The sequence below is a fragment of the Cebidichthys violaceus genome, unplaced genomic scaffold (genome assembly GCF_023349555.1).
Source record: "Cebidichthys violaceus isolate CVI_PGR_0920_01 unplaced genomic scaffold, fCebVio1.0.p SCAF_25, whole genome shotgun sequence".
Lineage (NCBI taxonomy): Eukaryota > Metazoa > Chordata > Actinopteri > Perciformes > Stichaeidae > Cebidichthys > Cebidichthys violaceus.
The window spans coordinates 2,559,045-2,580,701 of record NW_027176428.1 but is presented as its reverse complement, the minus strand read 5'-3'; the positions used below and the strand labels follow the sequence as shown (position 1 = coordinate 2,580,701).

At 39.8% G+C, this 21,657-nt stretch overlaps 1 protein-coding gene across 2 annotated transcripts; it reads left to right on the top strand.

The window, feature by feature from the left end:
* The first annotated feature begins 1,458 nt into the window (after window positions 1-1,458).
* On the top strand, window positions 1,459-21,527 carry synpra (synaptoporin a). Of its 2 annotated transcripts, XM_068720095.1 has the most exons (6): window positions 1,459-1,589; window positions 1,714-1,779; window positions 17,434-17,558; window positions 18,622-18,820; window positions 19,096-19,287; window positions 20,056-21,527. In XM_068720095.1, exons 1-6 carry the CDS (start codon window positions 1,572-1,574, stop codon window positions 20,305-20,307), a joined length of 852 nt encoding a protein of 283 aa, XP_068576196.1. In that variant the 5' UTR covers window positions 1,459-1,571; the 3' UTR covers window positions 20,308-21,527. The 2 variants fall into 2 exon arrangements, with proteins under 2 accessions (XP_068576196.1, XP_068576197.1); XM_068720096.1 differs by lacking the exons at window positions 1,459-1,589; window positions 1,714-1,779 and adding an exon at window positions 15,096-15,146.
* The last annotated feature ends 130 nt before the right edge of the window (window positions 21,528-21,657 follow it).

The window sequence follows — 21,657 nt, the reverse complement described above, 5'->3', positions numbered from 1 at the left end:
AAAGTCAAACCTCAGGAACAAGTCAGCAGTGAGAACTTGGCTTTTTTCTCAACCATCCAAAAATGTTCACAGACACACATTTCTGCAACAGACCTAAATTAATTATCTTCTCCGAATTAACAGCAATTTAAATCACTTAATTATTAACACAAACAGGCAAGATAGTGTTTGTAGCTTCCCTCTACAGAGCTATTCTAACTTGAACTGCTGTTTCCTCAATGCTTGCATCACAGTGTGTGTGTGTGCGTGTGTGTTTATGTTTGTGTCTGTGTGGGTGTGTGAGAGAGAGAGATGTTGTGAAATTAGCCATGCTGTCAGAGCAGTTTGCACTTGGCTTTACAAGAATTGACAACAGTGTAGCAGACTCAAACCCCCTTGCTCTCTAGTTTTTTGATTTCAGTGAGATTCAGTCTCCCTCTTCTGGAGAAAAACTGCATTCAGACAGTCAATGATCATCACACCATCACACAGTCACCTGTGTGTCTGTGTGTGTGTGTGTGTGTGTGTGTGTGTGTGTGTGTGTGTGTGTGTGTGTGTGTGTATGCATGAATGGAGCCTGGCTTGTTCCTGGCTGTCGCGGACTGCAAAATACAAGTCTCCACAAAATGAGTCATGTTTCCAGTGGGGTAAACATTGTAACCTTTTTGCTGTTTTTGAGCCATTTATTTAAAGTTTTGGAGTTAGCTAGTGGACCTGAGAACTTGTGTTTAAAGGAATAGATTGTCTATTAGGAGATATAATTAGTCGTTTTATTTTAAGGAATTAGATAATAAGATTGAATCCACTCTCACATCCCTATCTGACGGTAAAAAACAACCATCTCTGGCAAATTAAAGCTCACTAAGGTATTGTCTCTCATTTGTTTAATCCACACACAAGCAGAAATGTAAAATCATTTGGTGATATTTACAATACAAAATGTGAAGCATCACACACTCCGCGCGGGAAAAAAAAAGTCAAACTCGTGGGCGAGTTGTCCGGTGGTCGTAGAAATTCTCAGCCGCGTAAGCCGGCATCCCGCCAGTACCCCCAACGTGCACAAAGGTGCGAGGCCCCATTCATCGCTGCTGGCAGCTTTAATTGTACTTATAATATATATAATGCAAATATATTGACATTGGTGCTCTCTAGCTGCAGCTATAGCAGCTATAGCAGCCATCATGGCTGCTATAGCTGCAGCTAGAAAGCAGCATAACAATTAAAATGATTTCCTTCAAACACATTTTAATTATTTTTAATTTAAATATGCACTGAGCCTTAAAACCCAAACAAATATTCCACCAGCCATGATTAACCCAAATTGATAAAACAAAACCCATTCAATGACAGAAAATGTAGGTTACTCCTCTTTGGAAAGACGAATCCCAGCCCCCCCCCCCCCCCCCCCTTCCACCCAAACATAAAAAAAAACTAAGAGGACTCGGGTTCCTCCGGTTGGAGTCGGAATCTGAGCCGAGAGCCCCGAGCCCCTTACTATTACGCGCGACAGAACATCAATCGGGTCTTGGCTTGCAGTTTAAGATTGTTTTCATCCAATCAAACAAGTAAGAAAGAATTATCGTGCTGTTGAAATGGACACCGCCGATCAGGTGAGAATCGTAGCGATTAGTGAGATCATCTGGACTCAGAGATGTGTGATTTTTTGCTAAATTGGCCAAATGTGTCGTTAATTGGTGATATAAATGTGTTGTTATCCTCTGTGTTCTTCTGCAGCTTGTATCTGTTGGGACGTTTCAAGTGCTAAAATTACCTCTGGGATTTATCCGTGTTTTGGAATGGGTGAGTTGAAACTTTGACTGTTTTTTGTAATAACTGCAATAACTTAACTATGCAGCGTAAATACATCAGCGTATTATATAATGAACTATAGGGTGCAACGAGAGTCCGCATGTGGGGATGTTATACTGACTGCTTTTGACTCGTTAATGCCCTGCTTCTCTCTGTTACAATTTAAACTCCATCACATCCGTTGGCTTTTGGTGCCTAGTGATGTTTGTGTTACCGCCACACGGCGAGGGACCTTACCCGAAATCATCTCGGCTACGATCCGTTTCAGCGTGACTAAATGGCTCGAATTTATGTAAGAATGTATAGCTCCGTGAGAACTACACGCCAGGGGAAACCGCTGTGTTGCTTTTCAATTAGACTATGCGTATTTTGGATGCGTTGTGCCAACACCGTGCGTTTTGCGCCAGTCCAAAAAAAAAATGCCCCATTTTACTCCAAGTGAAATGATATAACAGGAATCAACAATGAGAACGGGGTGTCCTAGCTCTGACTGAATCAAAGCTTCCCTGCCTCTTTCTGTCTGGGTGCCGTTTGTAGTCTCTCGTGTTTATTGTACAGTGCAGAGAAGCCTAAAGGCAAAAAAGAGATAAGTGACTTTCTTTGATGTGAGTTTAAGACTGTAGCCATGAGGGAAGTGTGTGTGCGTGAGTGTGTGTGTGTGTGTGTGTGTGTGTGTGTGTGTGTGTGTGTGTCCCACTTTAATTAATGCCATCAAGTGCAGAGATTCCTGAAGCAGCAGAGAATGTCCATAAAAGTATATTAAAGATATATATATATATATATATATATATATATATATATATATATATATATATATATTGTTTTATTGTGCAAAGGGGGTGACTCTCACTCACACTCACTTTCATCAGACACGTGACACTTTAGCTGAGATAAGGCAGATGTCTATCAGTGAGGTGAGTTCCCCAGTGTGTCCCCTTTCGGCTGTTTGCGTGTGAGCAGATTCACTGTGATATTTGTGGGCCAGAGCCAGAGAAGAAGCAGATGATCCAAAGCAGGGTATGATTAAGATAACACTCTGTGTGTGTTTGAGAGAGTGGTGGAGAGCAGTATGTGTGATTGTGTGAAAATGAATGCACACCATCCTGTAACATCCGTATTGATCCAGCATCACCTGGTAGGATTCACATAGATCATATTCATAGGCGATCAATATGCAAGCTACAATTGGTTTGACCGCCCCCCCATCGCTCTCTCTACACACACACACACACACACACACACACAAACCTGAGGAGGCAGGCTACCACCCCACCTTCATGACACCATTATGAAATTGACCTTTTGTCAAGCCAGTGGGTTTATAAAAAATGCAAACAATTCCAAACATGAATAAGGTATTCTGATTTATTCTGCAGCAGTTGTTAGGCTATTCTTCTAGAAGCAGAGAGGAAAGGGATCTCCACGAAGCCTCAGTTGGTCTCAGAATGATCTCTCTTTTTCATCTGTAGTTTAAGTGATGTAGCTGGGCTACTTGCCCTCATTTGGCCTACGTTTAGTCTCTGACTCATGACAACTACGGTTGTGGACAGGGGAAGACTGTAGCTATGGCAGCTAAACAATGGTTATGGTATGGTTACTGTTAGGCAAGTAAACAAAACTTGGTTAAGGTTCAGGAAAGATGGTGGTCAAGATTAATAAAAAGGAACGTTTTAATTGCAGGTCTGTGACAGGACACAAACTCTGGTCTCCCACATGAAATGTTACACCTTGTTACATAAAGGCCACACCACTTCCTGGTTTAGCACTGGATGTTGGATTTGCACATAAATTGTGAAATGCAGAATCATCCAATACAGATGTGATTTCTAGAGAAAACAGCAGTTCTATGCCTCCGTCATGTTGCCGTTCACATCCACGTCTGTCCAAAATATCACCACTTAATTTTATCTTATTAGACATTTGTGTGGAAATGTCATGATTAGCATTATGACCAACACTAAAACAAGAAATAAAACACCACAATCACTTGTAAAAAACTTTGTCAGCCACTTTATTTTCTGTGCTTATGACAATCATGCTTCATTTTCAAAAGGCTTGCAGCGAATGTCTTCCCACATATGACACCAGTAGAAACACATGTCTTTCAGTTTGGTTTGTTGACATGCCCTCATGCATTAAAGGCTGTAGTCAAGGCAGCCATTGACATTTACCTTGCTAATGATAATGAACTCTTGACTGTATGGCTGACTGGACATGTGGACAAACAGAAGCTTGTTTAAAGGTTACGTTAACTTCAGTCATGATAGTTGCAGCAGTTTAGTAGGTTTCCTACATTCTCAGTCAGTACTGGGTCTGCACAAGGAGAAGGCAAATTAATAATCAGCCATGTCTGCAGGAAATTCTAGAGGATGGTTTTACGGTTGTGTGTGTGTGTGTGTGTGTGTGTGTGTGTGTGTGTGTGTGTGTGTGTGTGTGTGTGTGTGCACGCAGTCCATGGCCTGTTTGGCAGCCCGTCAGAGACTGGCATATTCCGCTCCAAACAGCTGTAAGGCCCCCTCCTCTCCACCAATAACCAACTCATGCAGAAGCTGTCCTTTGAGATGTGCCCAAACTCTTCACTTTGTGTGTGTGTGTGTGTGTGTGTGTGTGTGTGTGTGTGTGTGTGTGTGTGTGTGTGTGTGTGATGGAAGGAGAAAGGGAACAAAATTGTTCAGTTGATTGAGCACATGATGCAAATGATATACATGCCTTTTTTATGCACTGGTGCATCATCATGGCTGTTGTATCATCTCACACGGGGTGATTTCACTAGTACTGTCTCAACACAGTGACTTGCTGTACTACAGCACAACTCAGACTGATGATTCACAAAGGATGAGTCCATCATGAGTCTAATTTATGAGTAAGGGTCATCCTCTTACCCAAATCTCAGGACTGACCCACTGTGCTATGATGTCACCCTCAGTAGTTCACTGTACACCAATTAACTTTGCCTTAAAGTGGGCGGGCACAGTGTATGTTTGTGTGTCTGTGCAAGATCAAGCTGTGCAACAATAGATTACTTGTCACAGAGGTGGCTACACATACATAACAATGTGCTAAAAGACTGAGACTATTGATTCAAAAAGTTAACATGACACTGATGGTCCATAGAAGACATGGAAATAAAGGAGCAGCATTTTGTGTACTGCAGGGCAGAGTTAGTTCGCATGTCATTACAGTACATTATTTATTAAAAATGGTTGGTTTGTTTCATAATATACTAACCAATTAGAGGAGTATGGGGAAGCATGAAATCATAATTCCTCTCTGAACACGTTAAACTGTCAGTGTCAGCTGGTGATTGGGAGCCTTAATACAGCTGAATTGAATATAAGAAAAACGAATGAAACTCAATGAAGTGTAACAAACGTAACACAAGGCTGTTTGGGTCGCCTTACAAAAACTATTGGCAAAAGTGACATTTAGTACCGAATGCCAATTTACTGTAGTTAATTAATCGATAAGTTAAGTGACAGAAAATATCTGGCCAACAATTTAGAAAATTGATTGTTTATCATTCATCAAGTAAAATGGCAAATACATGCTAGTTTCCAGCTTATCACATGTGAGGATTTGCTGCTTTTCTCAGTTTTTATCACAGTAAAACCAAAAACAAACAAGAACAAAACAAGCAATTTTAAGACGTCACATTGGGACCTGGGGTATTGTGATGGTAATTTTATAGATTCAATGGTTAATGGCTGTCTTCCTCCGGCTAAAATGTGTGTGTGTTTCCTGCTATTTTTGTAAATGTAGCCTGGAAATAAAAGAGTCAAACTGGTACATGTGTAGTTTGCATGCTACAGGTATATTACAGCCCAAAACTACACATCCTTGGCGAATGATCTGGGAGTCAAAGCTGTCATGCATATGTTGGCCATTGTAAAAGTAGATATGTGTTACCTATTAATAGGTTTGTCTTAAGAAGGCATGGAATATAATTCTTACTCTGGTTAATGCAGACATGTTTTGTATTGTACATTAATTAAATATTTGGAGTGGAACCCTAATCTCCAAACACTACTGGATGAATATTATTTATTTTCATTGAGAATTTGAGAGATGGGTCATAAATAGTCTGTAGTTATGCAAATACAGCAAAGCCTCACATGAATAAAATACACCACAGGATTAACCAATTTTGACAGCAGGCTTGGCAAAGTTTTTTTTGGAAAATCAATTTCAGTTGTTTCTCCCACTGTTTGTCTTTCTCTGTGTCACATTTTGTGTTACTACTTCATTGGACTATCATCTTGGTAGTGTGTTATTGTTTTTGACAGATTGCTGCACAATTTTCAGTTTGTGCAGGAGCATAAGCACGCACACGCACACACACATACTAACACCAAAGGAAAACTGGGAGATGCAGATTGGTTGGCCACAGCTGCTGACAGATATCACAAGAGACGTGTCCGGTCAAAGATCTGTTTTTCAGCACAGAAATCACTCAACTCCCTGTGACAAGGGGACACGAGGCTGAGGAATAAAATGACAATTCTTTTGAGCGTTTCTAGAGATGGCGCCGTCTGGTGTCTAGAATCGACTTAAACAAGGATCTCAGTGTCATGATGTCTATTTGGTTTGGGGGTGAATTAGAGCACCAATTAAAGTTTTGCAAAAGAATGACATGTTTCATAATAACTATTACAAATTGCTCTGCAACTGGTGGCATCTGTCAACCCTGATATCTGTCAGTCTAATATTCTAAAATATCTCATATCATTGAAAGTTGTATGTCTGATGGTCTCTCTTCACCCTCTCTGAAAAAACTCATTTAATTTGATGCTTTTTTGGTTCATATATGTTTATATCTATCTGCCATTTAATTTGGAATTTTAAATCTGTAGTTTAATTCTACTAAAGCCGAATTTTGCAATGTGCAACATTTTTTCATCAAAAATCTTCTGTGAATGTTTTTTGTCTAGTGTTTGAAATGCTAGTTAAATAAGTCCTACATCTCAATAATATTCCAATAGCATTACAAGTATGGTTCACTGTGTTTCCTTGAGAAGCTCAAGGCTAGAATACTCACATTTTCTTTACACTATGCTCAGTCCTGGGCCTTGCGCTTATTAACTAGGGGCTCCTGGTTGAGTTTTCAGGCACTATCCCCAACAACATTAAACCCATCGGAAGACCCATGGCACATGTGTCCATGTTGTATATTAACTTGATTGCGAAACAAGGTGACTTTAAAGCTGACTTTAAAGCTAAGTCAATATTTTTATATTAATAATGGATCAAAGTATTACATTTAGGCTAATGTGAAAAGTGTCTCTCATTGTCACAAACCCACAGAGAATTATCCTCCGACTCATTACCCCTCAGCTCCTATGACCATTTTAGCATCTTTGAGTCTTGTTTTGGTTTTGCAAACAGCAACTTTACTGTTTTGGTTCAGTCTCACCATTCTCATCGCCCCCCTTTCATGCAGCAGATTCCAGCAAAAAAATCAACTTGTCCAACAACACCGAATAAAAAGGAACTAGCTGGCAAACAGCTAAAGAGACCAAAAACAGAGCTAAAAGTAGAGTTGATATTGTACTTTACATTCTTCAGGTGGTGAGAATCACTACTCCAAATAAATGCTAAAATTGCTCTGTGTCTGCTGGTAAATACACTTTTGCAGTCAACTTTATAAGATGATAATATGTTAGAGTTTACAGCTTATTGTGCTGCCGGCAAAGTGCCCAAAAATCAATGAATGCAAGTTTGAACCTTCTAGTGACTCTGATCATGAATTGTAGAGAAATGTAAAATAAAACAGTTAATGAAGGATTTGGTTGGAAAGAAAACATAATTTCTCTCATGGTTTAATGTCTATCTTTTAGCTTCAGGTCATTGTGGGATTTTTTTCCACTTGAAGTTGAATCTGAGTAACATTTCAGTAACGATGTGATCTTAATATAAGCTCGGGTTGAGGGTTGTGGTAGCTGGTGGGCTCCTGGATGTATCGTGGCCTTTATTGACCATCTGGTCAGAGCTGGACCTCTGTGTCCCTTTCAGCCCTGAGACGACGGTCCGCCATCTGTGACTCAGTCAGGGAAAGGTTGGGATTGTCTTAGGACAATAAAAAAACAAACCATCCTAAACTGTCTCATCTACTTTGCATTTAAATTAAATTATAACCATGAAATGTTTCATTTAGCTAATTATCACCTGATCCAACTACAACTAGTGACAGCTCTGTTTACCTGAGTGTTAAAGACATAGAGCAGCACATCTGACGATAAGACTACAAAGTCAGTCATCAATGTATTGTGGGAATACAGGTACATTTTACATTGTTTCTAATGGACAGTCTATGACTAGTAAGTCCAATGATAAAACACCACCAAAGCAAAAGATTGGACCCCAATCCAAACCTGGTCCTTAACCTGAACCTCTAGTATTCCTTTTACAAGTCAGACACAGGGACTGACATGAATTTGGATCATCTTTAGATTCATGTGAAAACATTCCTCCTCACATATATGAACCCAGCACCACACACACACACACACACACACACACACACACCCAGTGTGGTTGTATTACATATCCGTTGGGTGCCCCCAGCTTAATAAGTGCAGTGACTTTCTCCGCAGGGCACAGGGGCCGGGTTCCAGCTAGGTCACCTGACTAAGTAGCCATGGAAACCCCATGGGGAGAAGAGGAGATCCAAGAAGGGGCACTGTTACAAAAATAAATGGAGATTTTCTGCCTGCTTGTGGTCAGTCAAGCTTACTGAGGGAGAGATAGTGGGAAAGATGAATCTGGGCTATGCAGGGCACAACGCTCTCCCCGCGCAGGAAGGGATTAGCTGCCACTAAATGTGCTACTGATGTTGTTCTGTGGTGATGCTACTGAAGCAAAGATCAGAACACTTTCACATAAAGGCTCAGTGAAGTAGCTGGGTTTTTCACACTGATGTAGCAGTCAAGATCAATATCATCTGATCATTTGATAAGCAGGGAAAATCCTTTTGTCTCAGGTATGAAAGTAAAGATGTAACAGGATTTGTTTCTTTGTTTTCCCCATTTAAAAACAATATAATCACAAAAATTTGAGTTCATTATTTTCCATATCTCAACAACAGTATGTCAGTTAGAGTGATATTCTTTCTTCATCACTCTAATGTAAAGGTTAACTTAACTGTGCATCTGTCTGCTTACCCCGCTGTGCTTTCATTCCTGATCTGCGTTTGTCCTTTTGTTTTGTACTCAATTAGATGGCGTGAAATTGCTCATGTTTGCACACTGGTGGACTGCAGCAGTGAAAGCAAGCAAGACTGTGTGTGTGTGTGTGTGTGTGTGTGTGTGTGTGTGTGTGTGTGTGTGTGTGTGTGTGTGTGTGTGTGTGTATGTGTGTGTGTTGTGCGGACTGTGTCTAATGCTTCTGCCTGAGTGGAGAGAGTGAGATATTTTTACTCTACATTCACATACATTCACATTGCATACTTGCATCCAAGCCCTCAAACACTCAAACAGACATGCACAGAGAGGACATGCATCCATGCACACACAAGCCTGGACATATACTGTTAGTGAATGGAAATGCTGTATGAATTCACAAGCATGAAAACACAGACTTCTACGTCCACAGCAGCATATTACATAAATTAAGATCACCAGCCTAGAAACAGCTAAGTGCACCAAAGCAGAAGATAAATGATAACATGAGGCATATGAAGCAGTGTATTACCTCACTTACTTTTGTGGTTGGTTAAAATGTTCAGAAATAACAACAAGCTTGAACCCATTAAGCTCAAAGTTCACGTTTACCTGAATCAGAAGGCAGGCGTCGGTCTAAATAAATCTGTCGGAGCAGGTGAACTTATCCAAAAAGCATGTATACATGCTAAGTAGTGACCCACAGCCTGTAACACGTGTGCAGATGAACAGGATGCTAATTTGATTAGCCAGCAAGTTTCCCTCAGAAGAAGATCCCTATCCAGGCTCATTTCAGTCAATTCATGTTAAATGTCTTTTTAGATAGCTTTTGGATCTTTTTTTGGGTGCAAAGTTAGCATGACTCAGGCTGAGAGGTGCTTTTCAAATATCCCACAACAAAATAATTTGCCCGACTATGCTTGTCTTCTCCCCATTCAAACTACACACTCCATGTGGTTGGTTTGTGTAGTATGTAAGAGTGTTTTTCTTTTAAGTTATAGTAGAGGACAAGCAGTTTGAAAGAGATATGTCTCTCTTTCTCAATCTCAGTCTCTGTTTCATCGTTCTCCTTCTTTATGTCTTCATAAAGATTGTCCTAGATTTTTTCCCCTCCCAGTCGGTTATGGAGAGGGGCTGAACATCTGAGCTGTTTTTCTCCTCCTGAGACAGCCACTTGACAAGGCAAACTATTCCTATTGACTTGACTAGAGCAGGTGGACGGTGTGTGTATGTGTGTGTGTGTGTGTGTGTGTGTGTGTGTGTGGCATCTTTGTCTGGCTTGTGAAAATGTCAAGTGCAGCTCATCATCTAATACACCTTATAGCTCGTCTGCCACTTCACCTCACCTCCCCGCTTGCCGCTACCTCCGTCGCTTCCTCTACCACTCTTATCACGTTCTCTTGTTCAAGCAGCTCCTCCGTTTTCTCTTGTCATCCCTTTTATACGATCTATTTTACAGCCAAATGTTCTTCCTATACAAAGACGCCATTCCTTAAATACTCTCTGTCTTTCTGCCCACTTCACTTTCCATGTTGCTTCTCTGCCTGGCTTATCTTTCTAATAAACCCTATTAGTCTTCCTGTTTTTCACAATGGAGGGCTGTTTGTATTGGACAGTATAGGTCTGATTGCTGGTGGTTAAGCCCTGAAGCCTGTGCATCAGTTTCATGATCCTCAGCCAGCCTTTGCTCTTCCACAGTGTTCATTCATGTCTTCATTGCAGCCTCCAACCCTGCTCGAGCTAAAGTCTCAGACAGATTCATTGAACTCTTATCCACTCACCTAAATCTGTAGATTATATCACAAGTTGTATTTTATTAAATCTTTGATTGAAGTGCAAATGTACCTCACATTGGTTTGAAAGCAAATAATGGTCTCCAGCTAAGTACTGTGATCGTCAAAGCCATGTAGGTCAGTGGAGAAGGGGGCAAATGGGGCTGTTCAGAGCTTTGTTTGCACTGCAGACGATTTTCATTCCTGTACCCTGGCTTCTGTGTCTTCCTCTCTCTCTCTCTCTCTCTCTCTCTCTCTCTCTCTTGTTCCCTGAGGAGCCCAGCTGGGAGAGGCAGATAAACACACGGGGGCGCAGGGCTTAGCACCCACCCTCCTTCCACAATGCCACGCTCTCCTGTTCAAAAGCCCCAGCCAGAAATGAGAGGGGCTAAACCAGAGCCGAAAATCACAGGGAGTGGAGGCAGCTGCAGGAGCGAGCAAGAGAGTATGGACATACAGATAGAGAGAGAGAGAGAGAGAGAGAGAGAGAGAGAGAGAGAGAGAGAGAGATGTTTATCTGGGGGTGATAATTAGGAGGGCGTATTTATTCTCTCGCTCTTCTGGTCACTTTTCTTCAACCATTTGTTTGTTCGAATAACCACATGCCACAGTCTGCATGTACGGTATTTATCCATTCAGCTGCGTATGATTTAGCTGCATATGTGAATGTGTGCGGGCGGTTGGGAACATTTCTGCGTTTTTGTTTGTGGCCTCATCTTGCCTCAAAACCAACCAAAATACAGATTTAATCACTTAAAATATAGCACCTGGCTTTGATCTGTGTTGACGTAACCCAGCCACACCTTGCTCAGCCCTTTGTGATCCAGATCATCATAGGCGGTACAGGCGAATGTTAGGGGGGCCATATATCCATTGGGGCGCCCAAATGAGGAAAGAACACTTTTTTTAACTTGTAACTTTTTCTATTTTGATGCTATTATTTCAAAATATTACCAAAATGCCCACAACAGCATAATATGTAGCGTCAGCGCATCAACCTAATAGCCAATAAATAGCTATAGTTAATGCTGCATTCACATGAAATCAGGCAGATGGCAAACTGGATATCATTTTAGTGGACAAGAGCAGGACGGTAAAATAAGTTGAGGCCGGCAGAATATACCAGTGATGGTAGTGGGCATTGACGTCTATAGTTAAAACATTTTAACTTTTTGCCGTCCTCCACAGTGGAATTTACAACCAATGTTAGGTCCCTCCTTCAAAAGAGAAAAGCTGCATTTTATAGCTGAATGCATTAGTACAATAATTACATAACTGTTTCTACCTTCTCAAAATATGTCACATCACAACCACAGACTATATTTCCTCTATATTTCTTTATTTGATCCAACAAAAAGGCCTCACTTTGCCATTTGTATAGAAAAGTGATTGCAATTGCAAAGTTCACTAAGATAATAAACAGATAAGCTGTTTCTTAAGAAGCAGTTGATTCTACAAACAGGCCAATGAGCAGACAGAAGGGACAGTACTTATCTAAAGTAGTTATCTAAATCCTGAAGCCAGAGGAAGTGAGCATGTCATTTTTGTACGCCTGTAAAACTTTTAGTAGCGTGGAATTAAAACCTATGTGGGTTTAAGCTGGGGACACGTCTCCATGGAAATGTGGTGGTTACGGTGACTAATTGGTGTAAATGTTCTTGATGTGTTATCTGTTGAAGCTTCAAAGTGCATAACGATTTTGCCAGCCAGACATATTATTTAACAAGAATGGAATACTAAAATTATATATATATATATATATATGGCACTTAATAGTGAGAAAAAGGTGCTCAGTAATAAAATATTACAGAGTTAACAGATATTCATATTTGTATTATTGTAAAACTATAGTAAAAGTATAACGTAATTAAATATACCCCTGTGATGTTGTTAGTATTTCCTGAGAATCAGCACCCCAGTCTGTTAACTATGTCAGTAACCAAACTGTAAAGTACTGATAAATTACTCTATGGTGAGTTGTGTGTGTATATTGACATCTGCCAGATTCCTCACATGTATTCCTCACATATTTAGTAAACACCGTTCTGGTTTATACATTGTGAGTGCAAACACATGCTTGAGACAAACATGCACACAATCTCCATGTACTTCAATAACATGCTCACAGCTATTGCGAGGATGAGAGTGGGAAGTGTGGCTGAATGATCTAATAATGCTGATGCTGATTAAATAGTGCCCTCAAGAGGCCGAGGGGCATTCAAACTAAAGAGATATCGCCTCCCCAGCTGCTGGCAAGCTGCACGTCCAGCTGCCTGTAATATGGGAGAGGGGAGGCTCATGCTAACTAGGCGTCAGGTCTGATTATGGTGATCATGGTTGTGAGAAGTCTTGAGGCTATAGGAGCTTTATATGGAAAACTGGGCCGAGAGAGAGCATAGGGCAGAGGGTGTGTGTCTGTTAGAAGGTTGGATGTAAGCGTCTGACTGTGATTATGTGTTTGCTGCATGTTCATGTTTGTTGATTATAACCAGAAGCCTGTTTATCTGTCTAATCCTGACTTTGGTTCCAGTCCTTCAGTTTTAACTCATAAGACACCAAACTGTCAGCTGCTGTATTCCCATCAGTCCATTGGCTCCTTCTTCAGTCTCATATCTCTTACCAGTTATTATTATTTCTACCTTAAAAAGTGTTGTATTAGATATAGGCCCCTTTGTGAGTTTACCTGTTTGAAGTGGTTCTCAATTTTTATTTTAAAAAGTCTGTTCCCAAAAAGCTGTTGTGTCTACTTCTGTTTCCCCATCGATTGGTGTTTTCTCTAACTTTAACCATAACTCAACAGTAGCCCTATAGCCCCAACCATGGATGCTATAGACATAGCATATCAATAGGGAATCACTATTGGAAGGGGAAACAGAATTCAACACAAGAGCAGTAATCAAAGAAATATGTTGTCATAGAAAGAATACAGTGAAAGGGCACCTGAAGTTGAAAAGTGCACATCTCAGTGATTTTCATCTTCACCTAAAATCCATCTAACTATCCATGTGGATTATGGTTTAGCATTTACATTGCAATTTTACATTGCACTTGCAGCTTCAAGGTTAACTAATTAAACAGACTAAGGTTGTAACCAGCTGGAAATGTCTTGCCTCTTGCCGTTTGTTTCAGTTTTACCAATCACTCACACACAACTGCCATACTAGATGTCATTAAAACTACTTATCACTTTTAGAGCAAAGTGGTGAGAAAAGAGCTAATTATCTCTGTCCTTTGTCAAATGAGGCAGGCAAAGTCCACAATTATGTCTCTTTGGGCCACAGTATTGTTGGAGTGTTCAGCAGAGGCAACAGCTTCATTTATGCACAGCAGTGGTCGTGGACAGGATGTGTAGGAAGTGCGAGAATGAATAAAATGCATTTTCTCAACTGTAGTGATTAGAGAAGAGTGCACTGATTTGACACAGTAAAAACGCAAGGCTTGTCATAACCTTCTTACTGGAAACCAATAGTTCGGAGCTGATCTTCCAGGTGTTGATTTTCAGCGTGCCTTCTGAGCGTCTACATTGACAACAAAAGATTTGAGTGTGCAAAAAGCACAGCATGTAAAGTGTGTACACACTGCTTTACATTCTGATTCATTGCATCATCATCATCATAATAATAATAATAATAATAATAATAATAATAATAATAAGAAACAAAGTTGTTGGCTTTATACACATAAAAGCATCAATGTTTAACTTTTACCCATTCGCCATCTACAGGGTGAAAAACCTTCTAATTGTCATTTGCATTTAGGTTTATTTGCTGCATTTTGTTTAATGTGTCTGTAATTAATCTACTCACCACTGCCTGTTTTGCAAATCAGGTATCTCAGCCATGTTTATTTTTCAGCTGTAAAGCTGAAAGGTTGCTTAATCAATCATGTTGTTTCAACAAGCAGACTGACATTGCATTTGTATAGAATTAGCAGAAGAGGAATACTTACAGCGATATTAACAGAGTAAACAGCAATGCATAGTCCAGTATCACCTTAAAAAATTGGTCTAATGACTAATAAATAAATAAATAAAATATGGAGCCATAGTCTAATTAGTTTTACAATTAAAGCTTTAATATCCTACAGTTTTGAGCAAACAGACACTTAATTAGTCTTCCACCGCATTTTAGAAAGAAATGTTTGGAAAATGTGTACTTTTTTGTGAAGTTATAGAGGACAGAATTGTAGAGGAATGAGGCGGTATTAGATAGTTTGAAGTGTCGTAGTAGACATTTATAATACGTAATTTATCCACGACAGACACACACACACACACACACACACACACACACATGCACTACATTGCCGTGGTTTCCCCAGGCAGCCTCTTCCAGCTTCTGTTTCAGTGTCAGAAGGCTTCTGGGAGCCCTGCAGCATAACAAAACTGGATTAGATCTTTACGTCCTCAATGTGTATGGTTATATTTGCTCCGGTAAGTTCCAGTGCATTTTTCTTTATTTTGAATATAGCATTTCAACAAATTGTGAACTAATAATGAGAGTTTTACAGCCACAAGCTAAGCTGCGAGGTTCTGTCCTTCTTTAACTGTAATCACCTACAGTATATCTTTCTTGAACACATTGATAATTCAGTTGTATCTGTCAGTTTGCATTTTACTTACACTTTTTATCTGGTAATATACTTTATTCTTTAGATTTTCTTCTATCACTGCTGTGTTCAGAGTTTAGATTCTCCTTTGTCTTTATAGCCCAAGGGGAATCATTTATTGTATTGTGGGGCCAATTTGAAACAAGAAAAATGCCCGAGGAAGAATGTGAACATCAGTCTTTTTTGAATAAGTGTGGTGGTGAAGTCATCATCAGGTGCCAGTGGAGGGAGCACAAACAGTGATCTCTTCCTCCAGACTCATAGGACAGAGGACAGAGGAGGAGACTCCGTCTCTGTCCTAATTCAGCTCAGCCCAAGCACTCACTGCAGCTATTGTAGTCCATGTGCTGATGTAGCCAAAATGCTATCAGCTGGTGTTAAATTGGCTTCACGGTGGAGAAAATGTTGAGATGTCCGTAAGCAAAATGTTTAAAAGGTGGGACTGATGACATTCACTATTCTCTACTTGGGCTCGTTACTAGAAATGAATTCCAGTCACAGTTTGAACATTTCCTGTGGCTCAGTTTTGAGGTGTCTCAAACTCAATTGATATGTTGTTAAAGCTGCACGAATCAATTTATTTTTTATATTACCACTGGGTCAAATTATTATGTGTAAAGTGAGAGACGTTGCTCATAGTGACAAACGCACAGAGAATTATCACCCAACTCTTCAGTTCCACAGAGATCTATGATGCGTGTTAATGTCTTTCAACACGTTCTTTTGTTTATTTGGGTCCATAACTTTACACCAGCCTTGTTTCCAGCAGCAACAGGAAACTGCTTTCAGCAGGCAAACTCTTATAATCCCTACCTGTTAAAATCTCCAAACAGCAGACTGACAGAGTTAGCGTCTGGCCAATAAAATCAACTAATACTGCATACGTATATTAATCTTTGTGATGGAAAATGTAATAATAAACCAGTACATTTGGAGACACCTACCGTAATCCAATGTTGATTGACACTTTAGGGCAAACGCCCTGATTGACATTGCCAGTCAGTCCAAGCAGAGCCTTAATGGTCATCAAGATGCAAGACAGAAAAGGCAAAATGCAGCATGTATTACACACAATAAGATGATACACACTGATTTAACATGCACAGATAATTTACACATATAATATGTGTATTGCTTCAAGGTGTAAAGTTTGTCTCTGTGTGTGACATATATTAGGTTAATATATTAGTTTCATCAACTCTGTAGCATACAAACATATTTATAGCAGTACAATACTTTAGGGTGCCCTAAAAACTACACGATCAGTGACTAAAGGGAATAAGATTGTGTCTATGACTAGAAACCTTTGCTGTTTCTGAAACATCCATAGACTCTAGCCTCCATTGAGCTTTTTATGAAGTAGAGGTGATACTGACCTGTTGTTGCAATGTGAGGTATAATTAAGAACAAACAGTGCCTAATAAGAACCCGTGGGAGATAAAATGTATTTGTGTCTTGAAATATATTTGTGTAAAATCATATCCATCATTTGAAATGTATTCATGTATATTCACATTCATACGGTGATATTGGGCTGTATCATTGTCATATGATGATGTTATTCACATCACTGAGACAGGGTGTTTGTGCTCTTTTGTCCGCCTCAACCGTGTAACCTTTTTGACACGCAGGTAAAGCAAAGTTCAATCTGTAAAGCAACTACTTCACAATTGTGTGCATAGGAAACAGGATGCTCTGTCAGGGGGTGAAAGAACGACCAAGGGATTAGGAAGAGACAGGGAGTCTAGGTTTAGCTGTACAAAAAAATGCGAAACTCAGCTAAATGTAAACATGCACAAACCGAACTCATCAGAGGGAGGATTCGCTTGTCAACCGTCTCTCTGGTTCAGACGCATCAAGTATACGGGAGTAAGCATAGAGGCCTTGGAGCCTGGGTGAAGCTCGAAGGGGGGCGAAGCAGATATATAATTAAAGCAGGTTTTCCAACAGAGCGGAAAAAAAGAACCGGTCACTATGACCTGCTGCCAGATGCAAACTCAGAGGAAGACGAGTGGGGAAGGAGACTGTGATTAATCAAAAACCCTCTGTTTCTTGTGCGTACTTTGCCTTAAGTCATCCATTTGCATCAGATTTTTTCTTTCTTTGTGCAGCTCTTTGCCATTTTTGCATTTGCAACATGTGGGGGCTACTCTGGGCAGCTGCAGGTTAGTGTCGACTGCATGGAGAAGGCCAGAAGCAACCTCAGCATTGGCATCGACTTTGCTTATCCTTTCAGGTGAGTAAGTGAGTGATTTTCATTCGTTGTCTTAAATTTGAATGGCAGGAACATGAATCTGTGTTTACTCTGATGCGCTGATAAGGTGCGTGAGGAAGCCAGCCACAATGGTACTTATCTGTCAACGTTCAGTGTCTTTTCACATACACAACAGTCTTTTCTTCTGCCTTTCTTAACACACATACATCAGTGCAATCTGTACAGAGTATGAGTAGCTTTTACAGCTCAGTGCAGTACAGTGGGATCCCACCTCTGAGGTATGGAACCACATTACAGTTTTCCACATGAAGAATTAATTGTTTTATGGGACTTCACCAGCAAAAACCATGACCTTTTAATGTAATTTTAATAATACTGTAGAATTAAATGTTCTCATAGCCTTAATGGGTAATGGAATGTTAATGGGAAATCTGCTAAATGATTTTTCTTTTATGTAAAAATCATGATTTAGCCAACATAGTCAATATATTTGTAAGCAATGAGGTTACTTTCAGAAAACACACTATGGCCTGATATCTGCAGGTCTCTGTGAAATAATGTAGGAGGTTAGTGAATGTAAAAATAACACATGTAGGTGGACACAGGTAGGATTATTTCTTTAGAAGCAGCAGATAGAACTGAAACTATCTGTATTGCAACACTCTTATTCACTCAAGACTGGGTGAATAAGAGAGTATACTTTTTTTCTGACTTGTGTGAACTCACTTTTAAACTTAGGACATTATGAGGCATTCAGTTCCCGAAAGTTGATTGTTTCAATGGTTTTAATTTCCTTCAGCTGCAATCTGCAAAGAAACAGATTAAATCATTAACTTCCTGGTGTCATCTACAAGCATCCTGTAATAAGGATTGTTTCCACTCATTAACAGTTGTTAGAGGTATTATGCTAAAAGTCAGAAAATATCAGACAGGCAATAGTTAAAGAAAGGGATTTTAAGCACTGTATCATCATTTACAAGGACCTCCTTTGGTGAAACATATCCTGGCAAAACAGTTATTTACAGCTATTTACACCATTTTTTGAAATGGGTTTGACCACTGTGCCTCCCTCTGTGTGTATCAGGTTGCACCAGGTGTCCTTTGAAGCGCCCGCGTGTGAGGGCATTAGGACGGAACGCGTGTTCCTCATTGGAGACTATTCATCCTCTGCAGAGTTCTTCGTCACCATTGCGGTCTTCGCCTTCCTGTATTCCCTCATGGCCACCATTGTCTACATCTTCTTTCAGAACAAGTACCGTGAAAACAACCGAGGACCACTCATTGTGAGTACAGCGGACTCCGACTGAGGACATTTTCAGTCTTTAGTGGGTTGTTATTTAACATTATATAATCTTAGTCTGTAATTCTCAATTAACTCTATTCCTCTGTTTCCATGTTATACTGACTCTGCCAAATGAATCATGATGCTAGACATAGCTATACAAAGCAAACCCCATCATGAAACCACTATTTTCACAAAGTAGTAAGAAAGTATTGTTCTGGTTTCTTGAGCTTAATTTTTTCCATATCCTGCCTCTTCTCTCTCTCATGCCACCAGGACTTCATAGTGACAGTGGTGTTCTCCTTCATGTGGCTCGTCAGTTCCTCTGCGTGGGCCAAGGCTCTGTCTGATGTGAAAATGGCCACTGATCCTGATGAGGTGCAGCTCCTCATCTCTGCCTGCAAAGTCCAGACCAACAAGTGTGGCACAGTTTATGGACCACGCTGGTCCGGACTCAACACCTCAGTGGTAGGTTCAAAGGATGTGTGTCCCAAACTATGGTGTTGAAAAAGCAGTTATAATGGAAGTGCTGAAAGAACTTGATGCACTGAGTGAATTTGTTGTAGCAGCTAAAGTACTGAAATGAATTGAAATGCCAGCTGAAGTGTAAGTGGTGAGTTGAGTTGAGCTGGAAGTCCTGAAAGATATTAGCACCAGTTCAAGTGTATGACCTGAAAAAAGATGCCACTTGAAGTGTCAGCTGAAGTGTAAGCGCTGAGAGTGGTGTAAACGATGTATGAACTGTTGAGAAATTTTGAGAGCGGGAGACGTTTTTATTTTTTGTTCAAAGATGAAAACCTAAGACCCAAAGTGATCAGTTGAAGTATGAGCATTGAAAGGAGTTGAAATGTAGAACAGAAAGAGTTGAATAGTTAAAATGACGTGGTGAAAGTCGTTGAATTTGTCAGGTGACGTTGAAGTTGAGGGACGCTGAAGAGAAGTTGAAAAGATCCACAGATTCTTTTGATTTAAAAATAAATAATAATTTAGAATATTTGAAAAAATGATGAATGATATGAACAATTTGAAAAGAGGCTCACCATTCCTACAAAAGCTGAACATTGTTTTCAAGTTTGAATACAATTTCTATGTGAGTATATGAAGTAGTTGAAGAATAATAATAGCACACAGAGGAATAAAAATAAATATGTAAGAATACAAGAATTTGAGTGTGCATAGCTGTCAAGAATTTGTAATTTGCTCAATATTGCTTTGTTTCATTCTCTTTCCCTTCAGGTTTTTGGGTTTCTCAACTTTGTTCTGTGGGCTGGGAACATCTGGTTTGTCTTTAAGGAGACCGGTTGGCACAAGGGTGCTTCGAGGTTAGCAGGCGGGGCATCTGAGAAACAGTCCGGCACCTTTAACCAGCAGCCTTACAACCAGGGAAGCTTTGACCAGTCAGGGAGCTACAACACCCAGGGAAACCTCAGCCAGCCGTCCGAGTACAGCCAGGTGGGAGGGCCCACCTCCTACTCCAATCAGATGTAGCCGTGCCTTTCTGATTTGTGACTTCTGCATTTTAAACCAGAGCAATCAGGAGGGGTGATGGGAGAGGTGGAAAGTTTGTCAAAAACAGATGGTTATAAAAAAGGCATCAAAGGTGTCAAAGTACACGCTTTTGTAGATACAAGTATTGTTGGGTATTGTACAAAATTATTAGATTTAGCCTTTTACTCCTTCTCTGTCAGAGGTGTTGTTTGCTGAATGTTGTATTTCTTGTAGTTTGATACTCATAAGTGATGGTCTCTATCTCTGTGCTTGTTAATTGACATTCAGTTTTGATTGGATTTGCACTGTTGTGGACGGAAAAAGTGCTCTGTGTTTGTATAATTCTTCAAGTTCCAAAAATGGTGTCGACTCAGTGCATGATGTATCTGTGCTTTTTTTTAAACACATTTTAACCTCTGAAAGTTTACAAAAATCATACTGCCCTGACTCATTACTGACTATTACATTTTTTCTAATCTAACTGGAACTATATTTTAATAATGAGTATTTCTAATTCAGATACAGATTCAGAATATAATTTTGTGAAATGTATGTTATATTTGTTATGACAAATACATTCAACTTATGTCTGACATTGATCATGTCAGAAATTTGAAACACTTAAAGCAATAACTGTACTCCGCAAAATACACTACACAGGGGTTGTTCAGGACAAAAGTACAGTATGCAACCATTGCAGCATGTTTCTTTCCAGGGTTTTCACTTCTTGATCACACTGTCTTATTTATTTATTTATTTGAGTAATGTAAAGAGGGAGATTCCCCCCCCTCATTATATATGTTATACCTCTCTAAAGCAAGTCCGGAGTATCCATTGACACTGCTAAAGCCCTGCAAAAAAGCACATCAGTACCACAGTGATAGTAGATGAATAGTGAATGGTGGGCTCATCTGTACATAACTAATATTGAGCATTAAAATCACTTCAGTTTTCTACACATTTTAATCAATCTGTGCAATTCATGTATAGTAATATTTAATGGATAATGCTTGGTTGCTGTTTGTTTACATTAATATGACTTGTTCAACCCTGTTTATTGACTTCCTTAGCATGTTACTTGCATCAGTGTAATAAAACACATTGAACATCCATGTATGTATAACAGTCTGACATCCATGATACATGTGTACAGGTCCATTTACTGTCACTTGCAATTAGTTCATTAATGTGTATATTTTACAGGCATTCGTGTTAATAAATTGGCCCATGTACAACCTGCTTTGCATGTGTCATCTTAAGTACACACTGCACTCTTCACTCAGATAAACTGACCTATACGGCACACCGACAAACATGTTGTGTACAGAGTAGTGTTTCCTATATGTAGAA

What these genes read in the sequence shown, in the direction of transcription:
- synpra (XM_068720095.1), top strand. An exon ending in TTATCCGTGTTTTGGAATGG is followed by an intron (nt 1,780 to 17,433) that starts GTGAGTTGAAAC and finishes TTCTTTGTGCAG; the next exon opens with CTCTTTGCCATTTTTGCATT. An exon ending in ACAACCGAGGACCACTCATT is followed by an intron (nt 18,821 to 19,095) that starts GTGAGTACAGCG and finishes TCATGCCACCAG; the next exon opens with GACTTCATAGTGACAGTGGT.